Below are 18,161 nucleotides of genomic sequence, written 5' to 3' on the forward strand. Positions count from 1 at the left end.
CCTTTGCATGTGGAGGTTCCAAATCTATCTGAACTAAAGTGAACTACATATTAAGAAAAAACTTATGATAGATTGTTGAAACCCACATCTAACTAGGATACTCCTCATTAACATCAAAATACTTAAACGAGAATTAACAAAAGGTAGTGAGCTCAAAAGCTTGATAAAGAGATATAATGCATGCATAGATCAAGTATATAGTTTTGTTGAAGTAAAACAATTAGGATATTATATTTATTACGACTACAAATATAACTTAAAAAAAAAAAAAACTAGATCATAAAAAAACAAAGCAACATGTTAGAAACACTTTCAAATAAAAATTCAAATTTCATAACTATTTTATATATGAATATAAAATCTTTAGCTTTTAGAGAGGACATCTAAATAATGAGACTTAAATAAGACAACTAGCCTTAGGCATTCCTTTAATTGGTTGACAAAACTAGATCCAATCTAATGACACATCATAGGTTAGTAATTATCTTATTGATTGAGTTACATACAGACATATCATCACTATCACATTAAGGCTTGTGAAGGTCAGCAACTTAACCCTTATTGACTATAACCTAATAACTAAGGTTTTTAACATGTAATCAATAAACATAAAATATTAATAATTATATAAAAATAATAATTCCAATTTTCATAGTTTCCTATATAGATGAGTAAAATATTAAGTTTTTTCAAAACATTATATTGAATTCAAAATTTTATAAAAATGCAAATAGACATTTTGTTAATTTGAATATAAAATTGACATTTTATAATTTAGTCTAAAACAAATGCATATGCCATAATTCCCTTACTTTAAAAGCATAGAAAGTTAAAACACTTCTGTAAGCTCAAGGATTACCTAACATGATAAATAAGATTTCTTATTAGAAATAATTCTAGTGTTACTTTATTTTATCTATTAATTTTATTTGATTTTACATTTTTGTTTACTCTAATGCTTGCATAATTTGCTAAGTTACTTCATATCATAATTTTTTTCTTCATATTATACCATTTTTGCATGATAATATATTTATATAAGTTACTTCATAATCCTAATCTATAATATATTGATAGGGATGTTACATTTTTTCTACAAAAATTTCATCCTCTAAATTTGCTAATACACAATTGCATTTCTATTGTAATACTATAATACTATTACTTCTTGACTAAAGTTGTACTGCAAAATAGATAATCAATGACACATATTTCCTTGGCACTTAAAAAAACGTTGATATTGAGTATAATGTGTAATATACAATGACGCTTAATATAGACTTAGGTAATTATGACGCTTATTGTTAGAACTATTTGTGTTTTGTATAAGCGTTCTTAAATAATTTATCCTTGATGCTTTTGTGAAGCGTCATCTTCCAATAACCTATATACTCATTTTTCTAAACTTTCATTTTCACACTATGAAACAAACTCACCAAACATACTTCTCTCCAAATAAAGTTCTTTTCACTCGCACACCTCGATAATACTAGAGTTTTGTCGATCAAAACACATCAATCATTTTCACACTCTAACAAGGTATCAATGATACTTGTGAGCTCGTAGAAATTTAGAAGACAATAGTTGGTGACCCTAACCTCCTTATAATGGTAGGTATCGAAGAGATACATGTTTTTTCAAAGAAATACAAGGTTTTTTCTTAAGAAATATAGAGAGATGATCATCTTTGGTAAAATCCACAATGACTCTTAACTCTTTAATAGATAAATCTCTTTATTGGTCTCGTGTTTTTTTAGGGTTTTTGTGAAATATTGATGAACTTTGTTTTAAGTTGTGTAATATCTTACTAGCTTAATTTTTTCAAAAAAGATAAATTAATTTTTTATTATTTAGAGTTTTCTCCATCATTTTATTTGTAATGCTTATTTGAAGTGATGAATTCATCCAATCTTTAGAATATAGGTGGTAATATTCTTTTGAAAGATTGTCCTTTGCTCCAAGTACTTTAACCCCTAACTCAACTTATGTTATAATAATATTTTTGTTTTTTTTTTATTTGTTTGTTTTTTAATCTATGCTCTCTGTTTTTTATTCTTATGTGTTTATTATTATTTGGGGAAAATCTATCTCATGTCACTTTTATCTTGATTTTTATTGATTACCTATGTGATTTCATTTTATAAAATAATTTCCTAATAAGTAGATAATTTCCAATTTACTGTTGGGTATTGGGCTTTTGTGCTATTTTATTTGATTATAATATGTAGTGATTATAATTGAAGTTTCGAGAATGACCCTTTGTATTATGTCTTTAAGTGTTTGAGTTATTTGGGCATAAGACATTTGGAGTTATGCTAGGAGTTTATCATTTTTAAATTTGTATATATCACAAAGGAAATGTGGTTGTGGATTGTGGAGGTAGTAAATACTACGTAGGGTGTTGAATTCTAAATGTTCATAAATCATGTGCTTTAACCAAATTGGTCTAAGTGCTTTAATTCTTATTGATACCTAAGACTTCGAATGAAGATGGATTGATGTATAAGACTCAACTCCTATAGTTAGAGTTTAATTTATGCTATATTTTTGGAAAATTTAGAAGTTCTCATTAATTGTACATTTACTTGGGGTTTTTATGTCATGAATAAAAGTAATTGAAGTGATATTGGTACAAGAAAAAAAGAAAAGAAAACTATGTTGTAAAATATGTTTATTTGGCATTTCTTTGGTAGTATCTCATAATTTATTTCTAGATCTATCAATTGGATAGGGAATCCTTCTACTTAAGAAGGTTAAGATAAACATAGTATTGGACTTCTAAAAGTTGTTTGGAGACTCTAAAATCACTCTTGCTCATAATCTTTGTCTATTTTATATAAATTATGTTTAATAGATAGACAAAAGAAACACAAAAGAGTTCAAAATCCTTTCTTTCTTTTTTTTCTTTTTTTTTTGTGAAAAAAATTGAATGAATATGAGTTGCTTCCATCTAGAGTAACCGTACAAAATGTTTGCAACCAAGATTGGTATAATTCTATGGTCTCTAAAACGCCTCCTAGAAATTAGCTTAGATTTGCAATTGTGTACTCTATTTATGTTATGAGTTTACCATTTTTTATTGATGAACCTTATAAGTTAGATTTGAGCTTTGTTTTGTCTTTTTTATTTTTTATACATATCTTGGGTGTTTTCTCCTACAATTAAGAGTTTCTAACTTTTCTAATATGAATGTAGGATGTGAACAAAATTCAGAGGTGAAGTACTCGTGCTAGTGATATATGTAAGTGTTTATTAAGATGTATAGACATTGTAACATAGTTCGAACTTTTTGATTTGACATCAAATTGGCTTTGTTCAACTCAATATTGATATGACTTAGTCGTTTTGGTAAAATGCAAAGTAAATACAAGAAAATAGCACTTGAGAATTTTTTTTTTTAAAAAAAAGGTTTCTATAAAAAAATGCAAAAAAAGAAAAAAAAAGTGAATCACTTATAAAATAAGAAAAAAACACAACATATCGGACAAATGAAATAAACCAAAACTTTATTTTGATACTACTATCTGTAGCTTATCAGAGTAGTACCTAGTATTTGAATATTAAATATCCAAATGCAATCCAAAAATTCATGAAAATGTCATCGATTTAGTAGTGTGATCCTTGTTAGGATTTTCACCTATGTTATACTCTTTGACTACTATGTTTTTTGTACTTTTTTTTAATGATGACATATCTAACATTTTGTGGAGTATTGGTTCGGGTTGGTAGTCTCTATGTGGTAGTGATGACTAATTTGACTTAAATTTGTAATTTGCTTCTAAATCTTCTAAGTTTTTACACAAGTATAATTCAAACATTTATTTGTGTAGTTTTGACATATTCTATCAACTTGCCTTTTTGTCTTAACATGTTATGAGCCTTGTGAATGCAATTAACTTGGGTGTGTTTTCTTTTCTTAGCCTATTTGTGTGTAGTTTTTGTTTTGTGCTACACTATTTTATTCTTATATTTGGATTAAATTCATTTTATTTAAATAGAATCAAGAAACTAAGCAATTCAATTGTCTCTATTATCATAATTTAGTTTTGAGTTTAAAGTGCTTTTATTTCCATTTATTTTTATTTTTACAGAAAGATGTAAATGACTATTAAAATAGTCTTAATTTGAATTGAGTCCTAAAACATCATTTTTGTATTGCATGAATTTGAAATAAATTTGATTTATTTTTTTATTTGAGTTTCTTGTAATTGAAATTCTAGTAGTACTCTATTAGGGTGAATAATGTTCTCCTTTGTTTTTTTTTTCTTTAACATATTCCTCTAACATTTACTTTCATTTAATATTTAGTTTGTTTCTATTCTCCCATATTTCTATCAAGTTCCACATTTCTATCTAGATGAGTTATGCTCCTATGATTTTTTTTTCTTAAACTTCATATTAAAATATGGTCTAATGTCTTTGAGTTAATTTGTTGTTGACTTTGTATATCTCAACAGGCAGTCTCAAGATTTCCAATTCTTTTAAGAAAAAAATTAAGATTTTAGCTAAATCGACTTATCATAATCACTTTACAAGGGGGTTGAATGAGTGATAGTCATTTTTTGGAAACTTAAACTATATGAATGTAAGTGAAAAATATAAGCAATAATATGATATAAATCAATATAAAAACAATTACAGATAAATAAAAAGAGTAGGAAGGAGATTGTAAACACTAGTTTTTATGGTAGTTCAATGCAACCCGATTTTCATTCATTTTCCTCAAACTCCTAATAGAGTGAAGGTTTCACTAATCCAACGCTTCCAACACTAGCCTCCAAGAATTATACAAACACCCTTTACAATTTTCAAGAGATATTTCGCTCTCTAATAATCCTTCGAGTGATACTTCACACTTGAGTATCCTTTAGTAATATTTCATACTTAGATTTTTTCCATCAAGTGATATCCTATACTTGAAAAGACCTCTAAAAAGTTTATAAGAAATGATAGAGAATGATATTCTCACAAAATCTTGGTACAAAATTTAGACTCAAATGATATAAAATAAATTAAAATTTAAACGCAGTGATGAATATGCAAATTTGAAAACAAAATGGACCTAAAACACTCCCTTAAGGTTCAAATAAAGTTCATGAAATATTTAACTCTTGGAAACTAAAACAAAGAAGTTTAGAACCTTTAAATAGGGTTTGAAACTCAAACTAATCGTTAGACACAATTTGAGTTTGGCTGATTGAGTAACTAGCTCGATCAGTTCATTAGCCATTAGCATTTATTAATACTTTGGCAAGTGACCATTGGAGGTCAAAACATCGATTGATCCTTGACTAAAACTCGATTATTCCTCAATCAATCAATGTTTTACTTCAACTAGCTAAACATATGTTATAGGAAGTGAGAGGGTGCAAAATGCACCTTGATTGGTCAAGCCCAACCAACTTAACCAATTTCTTAGATCTTCGATTGTTTGTATTGTGAAGTACTTAAACAACCCAGTTTGAGGTCTGAAACCTTCAACAACTTATGTTTAGCTTTCTTAAAACCTTTAAGACAAGTTTAAAAAGAATTTTACTTAAAGTTTTAACAAAAACATGAAATCATTTAATTTATAAAATAATTGAAAATAATTTATGACTTGGATGATTTTAGGTGCAAGAATAAAATGTATGATTTTAGTGCACCAACAACCTTATAAAGAGATTCTACAAAAATGAGTCTTAAAAGTTTTTCTTTTTTTTTGAGGTTTTTTCTTTCTTTTTTATTTTCCTTTGACTTGATTTATCTTTGTGATTGTCACTTTAGAAATCTTTTTGCTTAAACACACTTAAAATAAATCATTAGTTTCAAGTCTTGTTTTGTTATCGTTAAAACTAAGATTAACAAAACATTGATTTCACAAAAAAATTATCATGCACTTAAGTTTTTATCACATATTTAACTTTGAATAAGGTTCAAAGATGAATCGAATATTGTTTATCCACATCTCACATTGGGTTGTCTAGAAGGACCTAAGGTTGCTTTTAGCTATTGGAACAAAAGCTCTTTAACCCTTTCTAATGTTTTTTCTAGTTGAACCATATTTTTGTTGTCAGTTCATCTTAAGAAAAATGAATTTTGTTAGTTCATTGATTTTTTTTGTAGTTAGTTCATTGATTTCTTTTCAAGTTTCTTAAATCTATATTGTAAAGCTTTAGCAATTGTAATGGACCTAGGTATGTTCAACGTTTACTATGAATAAGAATTCATAACTACTTTAATTGTAGATGGTTATTGAAATATTGTATTCAACTCACTAATCTATGTTGTAAAGAAAAAGAATCTTTACCTTTATTCTCAACTACAATGTGGGAATAAATGATACTTATTGAAAATGTGCTATTTGAGCTTTTTGAACCTATTGTAGGTATTAACTTTGCCAAAGGTAGGATGTTAGAAAATGATTGTTCTCTCTTGTTGTTGTATATAGTGATACTTGGTTCCTTGCTGTTGTCTTTTATTGTGGAGCTAGATTTGGTTTTGATAAAGGTGATAGGTATATCTATCTTTAACATGTTAGCCTTTATACTAGATACCTATTTCATGAGTTTCAACTTTATACTAAATGGTTTTCCAAACTTTTTCCTCTTGATTGTTTTGTTATAGTCTATTATCTAATTACACATATGATGACACTTTCTATGGGTGTTGGCATTACTAATTAATGAAACGAATGATGACTTACAATGACAATTTGATAAAATTCGCTACAAAAATAATAACACTTATTGCAAGTGTCAAGGAAAACATTGTATCATAGTGATGCTTATTTTGATAAATGATGACACTTCTTTTAAAGAAAGATGATGTTTGTAATAAGCATCCAAGATTATTAGCTCAAAAGGAATCATCAACGTATGCTATATTCATTTCTTGATAGCCAATAATTTGATACTTCATACAAACGTGTCATTTGTCGCTTGCTTGACACTTTAAAAGTGTCATTAATTTTTTTTCTTGGAGTGAAATGTTCTTCATATTCTAAAGAAACTTTCCAAAGATTCATCCTAATCATTTGATCGTTTGCCTCTAGAATTTATGCTTTTTCTTTGCTTCATACAATTTCTTAAAATGCTTTAATGAATTAAAACACCAATTTTAAAGATAATTCTCAACTCTTGTTCCATGTAGTTTCTAAAATGATTTTTTTTTAAAAAAAAAAATTTGTTCAAATATTCAAAAATTGTTGGATGTAGAAACCCTCCTATCATTGTTATAAGATTTATTTATTTATTTGGACATTGCAAAAGTTGAAGCCATCATAATAATAACTTTCAGTAGTTATTTATTAGCTTCTTTCTAACATAACTTATAATTCATAACAAGAGAACCGATTCTTCAGTCTTCCATTAATTATGTATTTCTCTTTAAAATAAATTTTGAGGTGCTATTCTAAATTCCATCAAACACTTACAAATATAATAAGTTTAAGTTCATACTCATTAAGCACCCTAGAAGTCACCATGAGTTGTCTAAAATTTGACAAACACATAAATTATACATATAAAACACACATATAATTTATTCTCTCAATTCTTGTAAGGGAAATATCATAATATAAAAGTCTTTGAATAAATCTTAATCAAATTTCCTTTTCCCAAAACCTTAGCTTCTAAAATACAAAAAATTATTGAAATTCACAATACATCATAAATTAGGTAATCTCTACAAATATAGTTCCTAATCAATTTTCATTAGTGTTAGATATTTTTTTATATGTCATAAAAAATTGAAAACCACTTACAAACTAATCATGTGGAAGAAACTTTTTCTAAAGTTTCATATGCATTTAGGATTAAATGTAACTTAACTAACTCCAATTTCAACATAATAAACATTTAAACTCTTCATATGTTTAATGTTTTCATTATCTACCTTTTATAAGTTCAACACAAGATAATAAACATGTAACACTTCCAATATAGCTGTGAGGACCCCTTGAGTCTAGAGTATACAATGTTTACATGAGAGTGAGCAAGTTATTACAAATGATGTTACAGACAATCCTCGACCTCGATGTAGAACTCTATTTGTTTGATCATATAAAAGATGTCTATTTGTGTGACCCAATAACCCGTGAAACACAATAGAAAATGTTGTGTTTGCATAAAAAGTTACCAAAATATCGGTTAAAAAAAGAAAAAAAAAAAAGAAAAAAGAAAAGGGTTATGAAGGGTATAGAAAGAAAAAATGATGAGAAAAGTAGGTATAAGGATAATCATGGGAAAATTAGGTATTTCATTTGACGTGGTTTATAAAAATGGAAGGAGCATAAATTAAACTCAACAATAAGCTAATTTGATTATTTTATTTTTACATTTTATTCTAACTATAAAAATTGATAATCTTCTTAACAATTTTTACAATTTTTTTTAATAATAATTAAATACAAATGAAACCTAAACTTATAAATAAAATTTAAAATAATTTTAAAGAAAAATTTAATCATACATATAAATCAAATACATCACCATTTTAATATTAAATTTGTTTATTATTCAAAATTAACATAATTTTTTTTTCAAAGAAACTTATATTAGTGTATTATTACTTATTTTATCATTTTTCCGTAGTATTTATGATATTTTTATAACTTTTAATTACATTTTTCATTTTTTTTAAAATTTTGTCTAATATTTATTGATATTTACAAAAAATCCACCACATATATTTTTACAATTTTTTGTATTTTAATATTTGTTGAAAAACATGAAATGACAACCGATAATATCCATGGAAAAAATTAGCCTGTGGTCAATACAGATTCAATTAATGCTTATATTATATTTGATTATGGGAAAGTTATAAAATAGGGTAGGGAAAGAGTAATAATTCCATTCTAAGGGTTTTGGTATTTACAAATTCTTAAGTAATGATTTGAAAAGTTGACCATTTTTAAGTCCCAATTCTACCTTTTTTTAAAAAAATATTTTTCTCTTATTATCACCTAGCTTTACTTTTTTTTTTCTCTCTCTTTTGACCGTTTTTAGGCATTATTATTATTATTTAATATTGATATTACTTTTAATATTATTATTTATGATATTAGTATTTTAAATTATTCATATTATTATTAACATCGTTCTTATTAACAATATCTATAATTTTTATGATTATTATTAACCTTATTATTTAAATTTTAAATATTATATTAAAAATAATATTATTATATTTTTATTATTACTACTACAAAGAAACCCTAAAAGATAATTTCTATTTTTTTTTTTAATTCTTAAGGTTTGAAAACTTTATTAAAAAACTATTCTTTTTTTGCCTTTTATGCTTTATATGCTACATCAAGACTAATTACATTATTACTATCATTAATATTATTGTTACTACTATTATTATCAACACCTCATTAATATTTTTAATATAATTAATATTACATTTAAGTTATATGTATGCAAAAAATGCATTGATATTACTAATATGGTAGAATAAAACAATATTTCTAATGCTATTAGATTTATTGCAAAATGTAGGTAAAACATTTATGTATCATACTTACAACATAAGTACATTAATAGTATGATACAATATTACGCTTTAATTTCACCTTTTAATAATTATAAAACAATTTTTTATTGTAATATTTTTTTAATAGTTATATTTGTAAAACTAGTGATGAATTTATGAAATTTATATAATAAATAATTTTATAATTTTATATATTAAATTATTAGAATGAAACAATAATTTGTAAAATTATATTATTATTATTATGGATAAATTATTTATAATATTTTTAAAATAATAATTAATGAAATAATAATTTATTGTTAATTATTATATTAGATATATGTATTATTATTAATATTATTCTTATAGGTTATTGATAATGATGATGATTAGAAAAAAAAAAAAAAAAAAAAGATCCAAGGGAATTGTAGGTAAGACACTTATGTATTGAACTTAAAATGTGATATATTATGACATGTCTTAATTTTTTTTTTAACAATTATAAAAATATTATTATTATAATATTTTTTTAATAGTTATATTATAAAGTTAAACAACTCAAAATTTCTTAAATATATTTAATAAAAATATAAAAAAATTATTGTAATATTTTCTTATGAAATCTTTATAATAAATATATAATAAATTTATTTTTCTATTATAAAAAATAATTTATGATTAATTATTATATTATTTATAGGTATTAGTATTGATATTATTCTTACTCGATAGATTAATAATAATAATAATAATTAATAAAAATAAAGAAAATACAATGTAAGAATATGTTTGACTTTAAAATGAGATGTGTCAAATCTTTTGAAAACTTATCAAACTAGCTAACCCTTTAGCGATCATTATCACAACCAATCCACCCTACACTAGATAACCCTTGACGACCAATCCACTCTACACTAGATAACCCTTGACGATCATTATTACAATCAGCGCACCCTACACATTTAATTCTATCTTCTATATTTCATTTTTCACACACTCAGACAGAAAATTCAAATATGAGCAACAAATTTGTTATTTCGTACCCCAATGACGTATGACATTTGAATTATTTTTATTATTACTACTACAAAGAAACCCTAAAAGATAATTTCTAATTTTTTTTTTCAATTCTTGAGGTTTGAAAACTTTATTAAAAAACTATTCTTTTTTGGCCTTTTATGCTTTATATGCTACATTAAGACTAATTACATTATTACTATCATTAATATTATTGTTACTACTATTATTATCAATACCTCATTAATATTTTTAATATAATTAATATTACATTTAAGTTATATGTATGCAAAAAATGCATTGCTAATATGGTAGAATAAAACAATATTTCTAATGCTATTAGATTTGTTGCAAAATGTTGGTAAAACATTTATGTATCATACTTACAACATAAGTACACTAATAGTATGATACAATATTACGCTTTAATTTCACTTTTTAATAATTATAAAAACAATTTTTTATTGTAATATTTTTTTAATAGTTATATTTGTAAAACTAGGGATGAATTTATGAAATTTATATAATAAATATTATTATAATTTATATATTAAATTATTAGAATGAAACAATAATTTGTAAAATTATATTATCATTATTATTATTATGGATAAATTATTTATAATATTTTTAAAATAATAATTAATGAAATAATAATTTATTGTTAATTATTATATTAGATATATGTATTATTATTAATATTATTCTTATAGGTTATTGATGATGATGATGATTAGAAAAAAAAAAGATCCAAGGGAATTGTAGGTAAGACACTTATGTATTAAACTTACAACATAAGTATATTAAAAATGTAATATATTATGACATGTCTTAATTTCTTTTTTTAATAATTATAAAAATATTTTTATTATAATATTTTTTTAATAGTTATATTATAAAGTTAAACAACTCAAAATTTCTGAAATATATTTAATAAAAAAAAAAATATTGTAATATTTTCTTATGAAATCTTTATAATAAAAATATAATAAATTTATTTTTCTATTATAAAAAATAATTTATGATTAATTATTATATTATTTGTAGGTATTAGTATTGATATTATTCTTACTCGATAGATTAATAATACTAATAATAATAATTAATAAAAATAAAGAAAATACAAAGTAAGAATATGTTTGACTTTAAAATAAGATGTGTCAAATCTTTTGAAAACTTATCAAACTAGATAACCTTTTAGCGATCATTGTCACAACCAATCCACCCTACACTAGATAACCCTTGACGATCATTATTACAATCAGCACACCCTACACATTTAATTCTATCTTCTATTTTTCATTTTTCACACATGTTCAGATAGAAAATTCGAATATGAGCAACAAATTTGTTATTTCCGTACCCTAATGACGTATGACATTTGAATTATTTTTATTATTACTACTACAAAGAAACCCTAAAAGATAATTTCTATTTTTTTTTTTAATTCTTAAGGTTTGAAAACTTTATTAAAAAACTATTCTTTTTTTGCCTTTTATGCTTTATATGCTACATTAAGACTAATTATATTATTATTATCATTAATATTATTATTACTACTATTATTATCAACACCTCATTAATATTTTTAATATAATTAATATTACATTTAAGTTATATATATGCAAAAAATGCATTGATATTACTAATATGGTAGAATAAAACAATATTTCTAATGCTATTAGATTTGTTGCAAAATGTTGGTAAAACATTTATGTATCATACTTACAACATAAGTACACTAATAGTATGATACAATATTACGCTTTAATTTCACTTTTTAATAATTATAAAATAATTTTTTATTGTAATATTTTTTTAATAGTTATATTTGTAAAACTAGGGATGAATTTATGAAATTTATATAATAAATATTTTTATAATTTATATATTAAATTATTAGAATGAAACAATAATTTGTAAAATTATATTATTATTATTATTATTATGGATAAATTATTTATAATATTTTTAAAATAATAATTAATGAAATAATAATTTATTGTTAATTATTATATTATTTATAGGTATTAGTATTGATATTATTCTTACTCGATAGATTAATAATAATTATAATTAATAAAAATAAAGAAAATACAAGATAAGAATATGTTTAACTTTAAAATGAGATGTTTCAAATCTTTTGAAAACTTATCAAACTAGATAACCCTTTAACGATCATTGTCACAATCAATCCATCCTACACTAGATAACCCTTAACGATCATTATTATAATCAGCGCATCTTACACGTTTAATTCTATTTTCTATTTTTCATTTTTCACACATACTCAGATAGAAAATACAAATATGAACAACAAATTTGTTATTTCCGTAACCAGTGACGTATAACATCTGAATTATTTCTCCATTCTTCAAATAATCAAACATCAGTTATCAATCAACTAATATATATATAAAGATAATGATTCCACAATTCAAAGTCTGAATTAGACCTTTCAAAATTTTCTCGAACTTGTAAATCACGTATTCCGTCACAATGGTTTCTAGACCCTTGACTGAAATCGAGTACACAGTTCATGAAGCTGGGAATTTTCTCTATCAAAGCATACCTAACCCATTAAGTAGATTTAAGTTTTACGTTTCTTACTCATACGATTAGACACCACTAAGCCTCTTTTATCTTTCTTTTAATCTTCTTTTTTGACTCAAATTTGAAATTTGCATGGGGCTCGGTCTCTATGAGTTCTACAATATTTTTTAATTGCTCCTTAGTACATAAATTTCATTTAACAAAGCACATACAATGAACACCCTACTGGATTGAATCTTCAAAGTTCCAACAATCCTACTTTTTTTCTCTTCCCTTGAATCTTCCAACTCAACAACTCCCCTAGAAGAACATTTCCTCTTCGATCAGTACCTAACGAATGTATATGCCTAAAGCATTTGTGGTCAATTTTCCCTTTAAATCCCGACTACCCTCGTGATTATGCAAGAATTTTAGGAAATTAAAATGAATAAAAATATATATATATATTAAAAATAATAAAAAGTTTGAAAGCTGTCTCTTACAGTCTGTTTTGATTGTGTACGGAAATATTATAAAAATAGAATTAAATTTATGGGAATAATTTTCTTTATATGTATATATTATTTAAATATTAAATAAATAATTTTTTTGACTTTTTTCTTTCTTTTTCTTTTTTACTTTCTAGGAGTGGAACGTAGCCAAAATGAAAATTTCAAATCAGGGATCCGTGATGAGCAGCGCATCTCTCGAGTTTGAAGAGGTGGAATAGTTGGGCTTGGTCAAAGAAATAAAAGTAGGCCCAAGCAGTGGTCGAGATCGTAAGTACGGGGGGCCCTCTGGACTGTAGTGGTCCATGAGTACTGGTTTAACAAGGATTGTTTGACCATTGACTTCTGCGGTTCCGGTGGATGTTGTGCACCGGATCCAATGCTCTGACTCTTCATCATCTCCACGTGTTTGTTTGACCAAATGTGCAGATCACAGACAATCAGCCCTGACATCAGCTTTAGGGCCAGTTTTGGTAATTTAGCTCTTCCCTTGGGGTCACTTGACTCACTCCCGACCGCTTTTACTTTAACCGCTGTCGGCATGGACCGGTGGTAGATTTCACTGACGGTAGTCCGTGACGGGTGTAGAGGAACTTAGCCCTGATTTTAAGTGTGGGCCAAAGATCAGGCCCAACGTACAGCTGCACCGACTCAGATGGGCCCAAGCCCAAAGTAGATGACACGCCATCGACAGTGGGGGCGCGGTACAAGATTACACGTATCCTCCATGAAACCACGTGTCTATAGGCATGCACAAACCTTGTAATTATAAATGGAGAGCGTTTGGTGAGCAGTCACATGTAGAGGGATGTGGAAGGGGTGACAGAGGGGGATGTTGAAGAGGTGGATCCGCCATGGCCACAAAAAGGTAGCTGGTTTATTCAGTAAAGCAGACACAAGAACGAAAAGGTTTCCAGTACTAGAAGGGCATCCATTGGCACAAGAACATGCGGAAGCAGCGGTGGAGACACAAGGCACCATCCAAGAGAACCTCAATGCCTTGAAAAAGGAATTCCAGATATATAGATGGAACCCAGATTTTCCCAACACCAAGCCCCATCTGCAGTCTTATTTTGTGGACCTGTCGACATGTGGACCCATGGTTAAGTCTTCTTTTCTGGACACTCCACACTAGATGTTAGGGTGTTTCAGTTATTAATGTATCTGGGATTGTCTAGGTGTTGGACGCACTACAGAAAATAAAAGCGGAAGAAGATTCGAGCCTGAGTTACAGGAGGTCATGCAGGGAAGGGATATGTGGGTCGTGTGCCATGAATATTGATGGAACCAACACGGTGGCTTGTCTGAGGCCCATTGATGCAGACACCACCAAGCCCACCACCATCACTCCTCTCCCCCACATGTTTGCTATTAAGGATCTAGTGGTTGATCTCACCAATTTCTACCAGCAGTACAAGTAAGATGACCATGCATCTTTAACTTCCACAGGCCACTAGTTTACGTCTGAAGCTAGTCAATTTGAATTAATACTTATGATCCCTTTTACGGGTACAGATGGAATTAAAACCACTATGGTATAATGATAACATATTTTTGTTGAAGTTCAATAAATGGTGTGGATTAATGTGATGACATACATACATGCATATATAGGTCGATCGAGCCATGGCTTAAGGCAAGACAGCGACCAGAGGATGGGCGAGAATACAGGCAATCGCCTAAAGACAGAAAGAAGCTAGATGGGCTGTATGAGTGCATACTATGCGCTTGCTGCAGTACTTCATGCCCTTCCTATTGGTGGAACCCAGAAGAATTCCCTGGACCAGCAGCTTTGCTCCATGCTTATCGATGGATCTGCGACAGGTCTCTTCTTCAGTACTTGGTTATTTAGTGAAAATGGTGGACGGTCCTCTGCTTTTCAGTTTATTATCCCTAATTCTCTCAACTATTTCTCTTTCATATATGGTATGAATTTTGTGTTGGCAGCCGGGATGACTTCGCGGATGAAAGAGTGCAGGCATTGCCGGAGGACCTAAAGAGGTTATATAGATGCAGGACTATAAAGAACTGCACAGTCAACTGCCCCAAAAGCCTAGACCCTGCAAATGCCATCCACAAGATGAAGACTAGGCATTTGGTTTCTCAGCCAGTGGAGTTGTTTGAAGGCCAGTAAATTGAACTTCTGAGTCACATCTGTGTGTGTGAGTTGTACAAGCTAGTTGATGGAACTTGCATCAGTTAGAATGGACATGAAAAAGTTGGTTGTAGTGTGCCTCTTTCCCTTTGAATTCAGAGGCCCTACTTGATCACCATGATGAATTAATCTGTGTTGCTAAAATACCATTGGTGTTGGATTTAAGGGTATGGAAACAAAAGATTAGCCCAAAAACACAAACAAAGAACATAATAAATAAGAAGATAATACCGACTGAGGCGTGACAAACATTGTCCTTGAAATATATCCAAATGGAAGCTTTCCTAGTTCATACTTATCTTGATACCTCTAAAATTGATCCCTTCAATGGGACATTCTTTAAGAGATGACAGGAAATGGTTTTCTCTGTAATTGACCCAAAACCAAAAGATGATTCTCATCTGTTACTAACATAGAAAATTGGAAATAAACAAGTTAGACATGTTATTATGAGTATCCTTTCTAATCAATTTTTTTAATATTTATTGTCAATTTAAAGTTGTAAAAGAAATTTGGGATGCAACGAATAAAAAATATATTTTGTAAGATGCAGAAATTCAGAAATATGTCATGGAATTTTAGAAATTTTCGAATGATTGAAGATAGAGATGTATCATCTCAAATTCATGATAACCACTTGTTGATTAATGACTTAGCTATTGAAGGTATTAAATTATCTGATTTTTTTGCGGTTGGTTATTTAGTAGAGACTCTTTTAGAGTTTTGGAAGATTATAAAAATAATATGAAACATAAAAGGAAACAAATGTCCTTAGAGGATGTCATAATCTATATTAGGATTGAGGAACAAAACCGAAATAGGGATAATATTGAGAAAACTAAGAAATTGTCTTCTAAAGTTAATGAAGTAGAAGAAAAATTTAAACCCAAAAACAATAGATCCAGGAAACAAAACTCTAGGACCAAGCCCAATGCATCAAATAAGGTCCAGAACTCAACTATTAAAAAACGGGGTAATTGATTTGTCTGTGGCAAGTCTGGACACCATGCAACTCAATGTCACCATTGGAAGAGAACTGAGAAGACCAATTCAAAGGCAAATCTGGATAGAAGTGATCACAGTAGTAATCTCTTCTGAGGTGAGCATGGTCACCAATATGAATGACTGGGTGGTAGACTCTGGGGTTACTAGGCACATCTGTGGGAACAGAAGTGCATTTACTTCCTATACCACTGTAAAGGAAATAGAGGAACAAGTGTTCATGGGTGATTCTAGATTTACTCCAGTGATTGGCAAAGGGAAAGTTCTCTTCAAGCTAACCTCTGGAAAAATGCTTGTCATCTGTGATGTCTTCATGTGCCAGATATCTGCTTGAACTTGGTGTCAATATCTCTGCTTGGGAAAACAAGAGTGAGGATTTTGTTTGATTCTGATAAAATAATTTTAACTAAGAATGATGCATTTGTGGGAAAGGGCTATTGTAATCAGGGTTTATTTATGTTAAATGTTTATGATATTATCAATAATAATGCATTTTCTTCTTCTGCTTACATAGTTATTCTTGTGATATTTGACATGGTAGACTAGGACATGTGAACTTTTCATATATGAAGAAAATGATTGAATTGAGTTTAATCCCTAAACTGTCCTTAGAAAACCAGGGAAAATGTGAATCTTGTGTAGAATCTAAAACCACAAAGAAATCTTGCAAATCAGTTGAAAGAGAATCATATCTACTAAATTTAATACACAGTGGCTTAAGAGACCTAAAAAATACAATGACTAGAGGTGGTAAACGATTCTACATAACTTTCATAGATGACTACTCAAGGTATACAAGGGTATACTTTTGAGAAACAAAGACGAAGTAAGAGATGTTTTCATCAAGTACAAAAATGAAGCGGAAAATCAACTAAGTAAGAAAATTAAAAGGCTTAGAACTGATAGGGGAGGAGAGTATGAGTCCAACCCCTTTAATTCTTTTTGTGAAGATCATGAGATCATTTATGAAGCTACTCTTTCTTATTTCCCTTAGTCTAATGGAGTAGCAGAAAGGAAAAATAGGACCTTAAAAGAAATGATGAATGTAATGTTGGTAAGTTCAAGAGCACCCTTAAACTTGTGGGAGAAAGCTATCTTATCTGCATGTCATATTCAAAATAAAATGCCTTACAAGAAAACTGGTAAAACTCCTTATGAGTTGTTGGATTTAAGGGTATGGAAACAAAATACTAGCCTAAAAGACATAAACAAAGAATAAAATAAATAAGAAGAAAAACTTATCGGTTGAGACGTGACAAACACTGTCCTTAAAATAGATCAATCCTCCTCGAAAACGAACTCGGTGCACTAGGGTATCAATGGTCTACCTTCAAGATTCAACAACCAGATCTCACCTTGGGTGCACTTTGTAAGCAGCTCGGGTTTTGAAAAAATTCCTCCAAATAGATGTATGAGAATACTCCTCAAAAAACTCTATGAAAAATTGGTATTCATATATAGAGAGAATGATGACCTGCTTTTAT

General features: G+C 27.8%; 1 protein-coding gene across 1 annotated transcript; it reads left to right on the forward strand.

The window, feature by feature from the left end:
- The first annotated feature begins 14,342 nt into the window (after positions 1–14,342).
- On the forward strand, positions 14,343–15,731 carry LOC117919211 (succinate dehydrogenase [ubiquinone] iron-sulfur subunit 3, mitochondrial). The gene is made up of 4 exons (XM_034836342.1): positions 14,343–14,622; positions 14,699–14,937; positions 15,135–15,344; positions 15,468–15,731. Exons 1-4 carry the CDS (start codon positions 14,353–14,355, stop codon positions 15,652–15,654), a joined length of 906 nt encoding a protein of 301 aa, XP_034692233.1. The 5' UTR covers positions 14,343–14,352; the 3' UTR covers positions 15,655–15,731.
- The last annotated feature ends 2,430 nt before the right edge of the window (positions 15,732–18,161 follow it).

Source organism: Vitis riparia, chromosome 7, assembly GCF_004353265.1.
Source record: "Vitis riparia cultivar Riparia Gloire de Montpellier isolate 1030 chromosome 7, EGFV_Vit.rip_1.0, whole genome shotgun sequence".
Classification (NCBI taxonomy): Eukaryota; Viridiplantae; Streptophyta; class Magnoliopsida; order Vitales; family Vitaceae; genus Vitis; species Vitis riparia.